Raw genomic sequence first — 7,893 nt, 5'->3', positions numbered from 1 at the left:
TTTATGCATAAATATCTGAATTTGTTTCACTAAATTTTAATAAAGTTTCTTACAGCCAATAGAGGTAATAGTGGATCGAGCGAGGGGTTAGCGGGGGTATTCACTCCTTTTTAAATTTATATAAATCTTCAAAAGTGAGGATTATTTTTAATTTTTTAGTCATATATCTAGTGTTCGTAGGGGTGTGCAAAAAAGCTGGTTCACTTGCCTTGTCCTTGATCCGACCTTGACCCGACCCATAAATACCCATATTTTTTGAACTGGTTTAAATACTGACCCACTTTTATTTGGGTCAGTTTTAGACCTGACTCGTTTTAATATTAACCCACTGACCCAAAACTTGACCCATACCCATTATGTGAAAAAAAAATCACAATTACATTAAAGAAAAGTTTTAACGTAACACAGTTACGTCAAAATTTTTTATGGAAAATATTTTCATAAAAAGTTTCGCAAAATTTTGTGACGAAAAATATTTTCATCAAAATTTGTGACTAAAACCATATTGGTAAAAAAATTTGACGGAATATTTTTTTTGTAAAATTTTTTACGGAATCTAAATTTCGTCAAAATATTTCACAAAAAAATATATTCATAAAAACTTTAAGACGAAACACATTTTCATCGAAATTCTTTGACGGAAAAAAATTTCATCAAAATTCTTTACAGATTTCAAATTTCGGCCAAAGTTTTCGACGGAAACATGTTCGTTAAACTTTCTGACAAAAAAAAATTTCGTTGAAATTTTTAGCGAAACACATTTCTATCAAAAATTCTCGACTAAGTATTTTCGTCAAGTTTTTTGATAAAGAATATATCCATCCAAATTTTCAACGGAACACATTTTTGTAAAAAAAATTCGTAAAAGTTTTTGACAAAAATATTTCGATAAGAAATTTTGACAGAAAAAATATTTTGGCTAAATTCTTTAGAGAATCTAAATTTCGTCGAAAGTTTCAAATGAAACATTTTCCTCAAAACAATTTCCATTAAAAATTTCGACGAAACACATTTCCATCAAAAAATTTCGACGGCAAAAAATTTCATTAAAATTCTTTACAGATTTCAAATTTCGGCGAAAGTTTTCGACGGAAATATTTTCGTCATCAAAAACTTTTGACGGCAAAAAATTTCATCAAAATTCTTTACAGATTTCAAATTTTGGCGAAAGTTTTCGACTGAAACATTTTCGTCGTCAAAAAATTTTGACGGCTAAAAATATCGACGGCAAAAAATTTCATCAAAATTCTTTACAGATTTCAAATTTCGGCGAAAGTTTTCGACGGAAATATTTTCATAATCAAAAAAATTTGACGGCAAAAAATTTCTTCAAAATTCTTTACAGATTTCAAATTTTGGCGAAAGTTTTCGACGGAAACATTTTCGTCATCAAAAAATTTTGACGGCAGAAAAATTCATCAAAATTCTTTACATATTTCAATTTTCGGCGAAAGTTTTCGACGAAAAAATTTTCGTTAAATTTTGTGACCAAAAAAAAATTTCGTCGAAATTTTTGGCGAAACACATTTTTATCAAAAATTTTCAACTAAATATTTTAAGTTTTTTGATAAAAAATTTCCATCAAAATTTTCAACGAAACACATTTCTATAAAAAAAATTTGTAAATTTTTTTGACAAAAATACATTTTGAGGAAAAAAATATTCTGTCAAAATTATTTAAAGAATCTAAATTTCATCGAAAGTTTCAAATGAAACATTTCCCTTGAAATAATTTCTGTCAAAATTTTCGCCAGAACACATTCCCATCGAAATTTTGAACGAAAAACATTCCGTCAAATTTTTTGACAAAATTCTTTTTTCGTTTAAAACATTTAACGGAAGAAATCATTTTCGTCAAAACTGTTGACGGAAACTAAATTTCAATAGAAATTTTTTTTTTTGTAATAATTTCGACGAAAAATAATTTTGTGACGAAATTTTCGTCTATTACAACGTAAAAATTTCGACAAAATTTTGTGAGAAAACCAAGTCAAAAACGGGTTAGGTCAGATTCGACCCAGTTCAGAAACCAAGTCAGATCCACTTTAGAAACCAAGTCAGGTCAGATCCAAACTGGTTCTGAACTAGTTGAACAAAATCCAATCCAAGTCAGACCTGTCTTGGATCAAATTAAAGCGGGTCGGGTCAAAATACCTGACCTATAAAAACCAAGTTGGGTCGAGTCGGACAAAAACCTGACCCGACCTGACCCATGCACAGCCCTAAGTGTCCGTCCTCTTCAAAATTTATAGAAACCTTAGTTGTAACTACAAATGTAAATGAGGCTGATGACTTATCAGGAGTTTGTGAATCAGTCTATATTAGATCAGACTTGACTTATTATATCTAATAAATTAGATTAAGTTCAGGTTTTTAAAAAAGCCTATTTAAAAAATAGGCTTTAAACTTTTTTTTACAAGATCCGGTCTATAAGCTTACAAGTAGAATTATATCGTATTATTTATTTTAAATAAAATAAATAAAATTATTTTTAAATAATTTTGAATAAAAAATAATATTATTGAAATTATTTATTTAATTCTTGAATATATAATAGGCTTAAGCAGACCTAGACCAATCCTTTTGTTTTTAAATATAGTTCAAATCAAACTTAGAATTTTGACCTACATCAGATTAACAGATCAGGTTAAGTTCAAAATATTTTACACAAACATGACTTATTTAAGCTAAATTCTGACTTGATTCAGCTATTTACACCTCAGTTGTAAGCACCATTTCTATTTTTTTATTATATAAAAATTATAACTTCTAAGAAAATATTTACATTTATGATTTGACCCTCTTCAAGAAAAAAATTTAATACCCCGCTATTCAATAGAGCCTTATGGTGCTAATGCAATTCCCTTCTTTACAGGATAAGGTAGTATCATTTTAGTTAGTAAATGGCAAATGGGACATGTTAACGATAAAATTGATTGAATTATTGCATATTTATAATTTGCTATTCATATGCTGTGTATTTTATAAAATTCTAAAGGAGCCAATGCAATGCACACGCGCCGTAGTCCTGTCTCTCTATTAAACCAATGCATTTCTCAGAATAAGTTGGATGTTATATTAACAATAAAAAAAAATTAAAACTTACGTAATTTGGTATTACTTGAGTAGTCATAAACTTTCTTAACAATTCCCAAGTTCTACCTTTAAATTTTCTCATTATTAATTTTGCATGTTTCTCAAGTATAACCCTCAATTTATAATATTTAAATTCAAAAATATAAAACTAGCTTGGTACAGTAAGAAGTTGTGTTAGTAACATGAGAAGAAAAGTTCTTTTTTGGAAGAAAAGTTCTTACAGTAAGAAAAGTTCTACTGCCACTAGAATTGCACCGAAAACTAACGATCAAAGATATACAATAACCATATCTAATCTCATGTTATAAAAAGATTCTCACACTAAAATGAAAAATGTTACTGCAATAATTATTGGGAAATCATTTTATCAGGATACATGAGAAGAATTATCTTATGAGAGATAGACAATATTACAAGCAGAACCCACAGACAAAAGGAGAGGGAAAAAAAAATTACAGATGGTACTCACCTCTATTTTGTGTGTGTGGGAACTTGACTTCTTTATGTAAAATGAGATAAATATAACCCATAATTATTCCATAAAAAAATACTCCTTAGATGTGCCGCAAAAGGTTCAGACTCCATTTTTTGCATAACCATCATTGTATAGTAATAGTATTTGAATCATCAATATAGTCTTCAAATTCCATACGTGCAGATAGTGATACTGAGTTAAACCAATACTGTGACCAAACTATGAATGTTAATGATTTGAATCCTGGAACTGATCAAGATAGGGTCTCCTCAAATAGAGTTTCAGTGCCTGATTCTTCAATGGAGGAGGTTCATGTAATTAGTCCACAAATTCAGCAGTTGTGGGGAGGAAGGATAGTGATACTAAGTTAAACCAATACTGTGACCAAACTATGAATGTTAATGATTTGAATCCTGGAACTCATCAAGATAGGGTCTCCTCAAATCTTCCTTTTCCTTTGCATTATATCATCACAATTCTTAGCCATCTCCCGAAGGCGTTTGGTCTCTTAACAATACGCACGTATCAAAGATGGGCTTTCTGTTCCTTCCTCCCCACAGCTGCTGAATTTGTGGACTAATTACATGAACTTGACTAATTACATGAACCTCCTCCATTGAAGAATCAGGCATAGAAACTCTATTTGAGGAGACCCTATCTTGATGAGTTCCAGGATTCAAATCATTAACATTCATAGTTTGGTCACAGTATTGGTTTAACTCAGTATCACTATCCTCTATGTATTTAGAATAATGCTTTTTAGCCTCAGGATCCAAGTCATCAAATAATTCAGGTCTGACCGGATATGATCGAGGGTAAGTTGATTGCATGTCCAATTCCTCCATTAGTCTAGTCCCTAAATCTGGCAGTACTTCCATGTGTGAAGAATCTATAATTGTATCCTCATTGAGAGATCTAGCCACCCCATGATCAACATGAATTTGATCTGGTAGAGTGATGGTCTTTTGACTAGCTTGAAGAGTATCCTCAGCCCCATAATGATCTATTTCATAATCCATGAGTATCCACGGAAGCCGAAGAGAGAATAATTGTTAATCCTGCACGTATGGAATTTGAATACTATACTGATGATTCAGATACTCATCGGATGATTAATTTTGCTGCAACAAATGAGCTTTCTTGTCTGGAAGTGGAGAACAACATGCCAACCCGTTCACGAGGTACAAGTCAAGATACCAATACATTGCCTGTTGTGAGTAAAAGGGCCGAGGATATTCACCAAGCTAAAGCTACAATATACTATAATAAGAGGTAATTTCATCAAGGCTTTCTTCTCCTGATTAAACAGATCAATTATCTGTGTTCTTCCATTGTCATGGTTGAAAAAGATAAACAGACTCCAATGCATCAACCATATTCTGCTGTGCACCTGATTCAAAGGTGATGCAAAATTCTGCAACAAAGTTCACCTCCAGTGAGTCTATATTAATATGAGCATTACCAACAGGTACGTGCTGCTATTCAAAAGATCAACTGAGAAACAACCTTTGAGTCAATGATTTCTTTCAAACGATTGAGCTCTTCAAGAGCAATGTCCCAGTTTTGCATCAATATTTCAGCTGCCAGCTTTCCCCACAATGCACTCAGACTCCTTTCACTATTTGTGCATAAAGCCCTACATTGATAAAGATAGTCAGCAGCACCGGAGTAGTTCCCACACTCAAAATTGAAATTTCGCATATTGGTATAATGCCTCTATTTGTGGAGGACCAAACATTACAAAAATAAAAAACAACAAAGACAAACTTTTAAGAAACAATGTATGGATATTACTATGATACTGTCTCAGTTTAAAGTGGGATTTTATCACAAACAAAGAAGATTTAAATGGCCCAAAGGTCCCAAGTCAATAACTTTGTGTCTCCTGGCAGTCTAAACATACCAATATCAATTTAAAAAAAAAAAAAACTTGGGTTGCATTTTAATGACCAATGCACAAGGCTAAAATTTTGAGATAAGTAAATTTTATTATAATATCCTTTGTGTTATGCATAAAGCTGATAATAAAAGGTTAGGAGCTATTAGTCTTTTTTCTCTTTAGTAACAAAATTAAGAGATTGGTCCTGTCACTTGAGTTGCATTTTATTCAATACGAATATCATTTGAATAATCATAAAAGGTACAATTTTTGTTAGACTTCCCCTTAAACTTTTTTGCTATGTTGCTTTTGATGCATATTGAGAGACGAGACATCACAAAAGATCAGTACAGCACAAGTTGTTAGATCACAAGTCCATTTTTATTTTTTTATTTTTTGGTATTGTAGCTGTTTGATGACCAATGCTTAGTGCTAAAATTTTTTGAGATATCTCCTAGTAGAATAAAGTAAAATTTCTTATAATATCCTTTGCGTTATGCATAAAGTTGAGATAATAAAGGGGTGCGAGCTATTAATAACAAAATTCAGAGATTCATACTGTCACTTGAATTGCTTTTTCATATTATACTAACTGAATTTTGAACAATCAATTAGGTTTTAAAATTTTATCAGACTGCCCCTTAATCTTGTTGCTATGTTACCATTCTGAATATTCCAATCCTAACATACCATAACCCAACAAAAACAATTAGAAAAATAAAAATGCTATTCAAAAACTTAAGTAATATATATATATATATATACATATATATATATATATATATATATAAACATTTCTCAAGCAGCTTGAAATAAGTTTATATACGGCTACCCTAAAATTACGTCGTTGCTCTACCGACGTCACGGTTAGATTTCAGGATTTGACCTTTTCTATTTGATTCATGATATTCAAAATTCTTGGAAATGGTGGAGAGTCTCAAATCTGAAACGAATTAGTGGGGTCAATAAGGCTTCGGACACAGTATTTAGAAAAATTATAATAAACCTAACCCAAGAGTTGTTGATCCAATGTTGTTTAAAAAAATTATAATAAACCTAACCCAAAGAATTGTTGGTATAGTAGTTTTCCAGCTAGATCCTAGGATTTGACCTACTCCACGATCTATCCTACCCAAAGGATAATGGATTAAATTCATGAGAGTATAATTCTTAGGAAAATATGGAAAAACTTTACACTCAAAACCGGCTTAGTGGAGTCACTAAGGCTTCAACACATGCTGGAATTTAAAATAATAATAATAATAATAATAAATTAATATAAACCTGGTATCTGTCATTGAGCATGTGAAGATTATACTGCTTGTCAGCTCTCAATTCCTGGACGGCGGCGGCGTTCTGGAGGAATACGACGAGGGGTGCGGCGGCGTCTTCAAGGGACTTAAGGTGAGCGACAACCTCAGCCCTCCGATCGATCATGTTTTGAGGAACATCTTCGGTGTGGTAGAGACTCTTGTGAATGTCCATTGCTTAATCAACCACATGTTGGTGTTGTTGAGGAGTTCGATCTTCGCTTTAAGGATGTGGTCGTCGTTGTATAACTGCCTCATATGAAGGAACTCAAGAAGAGGAAACACCAAATGCCTGTCCATGTTCGGTGCCATTCGTGGGGTTAGATCGTACATTGCCATTTTCTCTGTGATGCTATCACAATGCCAAACGAGGGTTTTACAAACTTCTTGTTGTGTGGAGAGTTAAAGCTTTTTTTTTTTTAGGTTTGGCTCTAGGGTACCCGCGTTTTAATTTGTGAATGACCTGATTTGTTGGTTTTTTATTTACCCTTTTGTTCGTTATTAATTAAAAAATAACAATTATACACCATCACTATTTAACAGATTATAAAAAACACTTAATGGATTAAGTGCAGAAAAATATTATAATTGATTAATAAATTTTTTAATTGTTTAGTATCGGTGACCGACACTTGTAAAAACAGGGAGAGTCGGGTCCGACACGGTGTCAGACACGCAGTCAACTTTTTTCGACACGTTGACCATTCCGACACGCGAATTTGACCGTGTCCGACAGGGTCAAATGGCATTTTCATAAAAAACAATTTTTAAAAAAATATATATATTTTAGAAAAATTAAATATATTAATAAAATTAAATATTATTAAAAAAGAAATAAAATTTTATAAAAACATAATCCTAAACCTAAAACGCAAACCATGCTAAAGTTCTCTAATGTCTCTGCACTCATAAAAAACGCATCGCCTCTTTCGTCTCTCCTCCCTCTTTCTCTCTGAGTCTGGTCTCTGAGTCTCTCCTCTCCTTTTTCTCTCTCGGTGTCACTGTGGTCAGGTCACTGGTCTCTTTCCCTCTCTCGCTCTCACTGAGTCGCTGTGGACTGTGGTCTATTTCCCTCTCTCGTGAGTCGCTGGCCTGTGGTCTCCTGGTCTCTTCAAGAAGACTGGTTTGAAATA

The 7,893-nt window shown here is 32.4% G+C and overlaps 1 protein-coding gene across 2 annotated transcripts; it reads right to left on the bottom strand.

Moving 5' to 3' along the window:
- Positions 1–3,559: 3,559 nt before the first annotated feature.
- LOC133307949 (eukaryotic translation initiation factor 3 subunit E-like) lies at positions 3,560–7,100 on the bottom strand. 2 transcript variants are annotated; one of them, XM_061508528.1, is made up of 3 exons: positions 6,735–7,100; positions 5,078–5,207; positions 3,560–4,985 (listed from the first exon to the last, which is right to left on the bottom strand). In XM_061508528.1, the coding sequence occupies exons 1-3, from the start codon at positions 6,746–6,748 to the stop codon at positions 4,746–4,748; spliced, it is 384 nt and encodes a 127-aa protein (XP_061364512.1). In that variant the 5' UTR covers positions 6,749–7,100; the 3' UTR covers positions 3,560–4,745. The 2 variants fall into 2 exon arrangements, with proteins under 2 accessions (XP_061364512.1, XP_061364511.1); XM_061508527.1 differs by lacking the exon at positions 6,735–7,100 and having other exon boundaries at positions 5,078–5,348.
- Between the last annotated feature and the right edge of the window lie 793 nt (positions 7,101–7,893).

This window comes from Gastrolobium bilobum, unplaced genomic scaffold (assembly GCF_033153095.1).
Source record: "Gastrolobium bilobum isolate Gb01-03AN ecotype WA unplaced genomic scaffold, APGP_CSIRO_Gbil_v1 utg3757, whole genome shotgun sequence".
Classification (NCBI taxonomy): domain Eukaryota; kingdom Viridiplantae; phylum Streptophyta; class Magnoliopsida; order Fabales; family Fabaceae; genus Gastrolobium; species Gastrolobium bilobum.
Note: the sequence above shows the minus strand (reverse complement) of the source record. Positions and strands in the feature narration are given on the sequence as shown.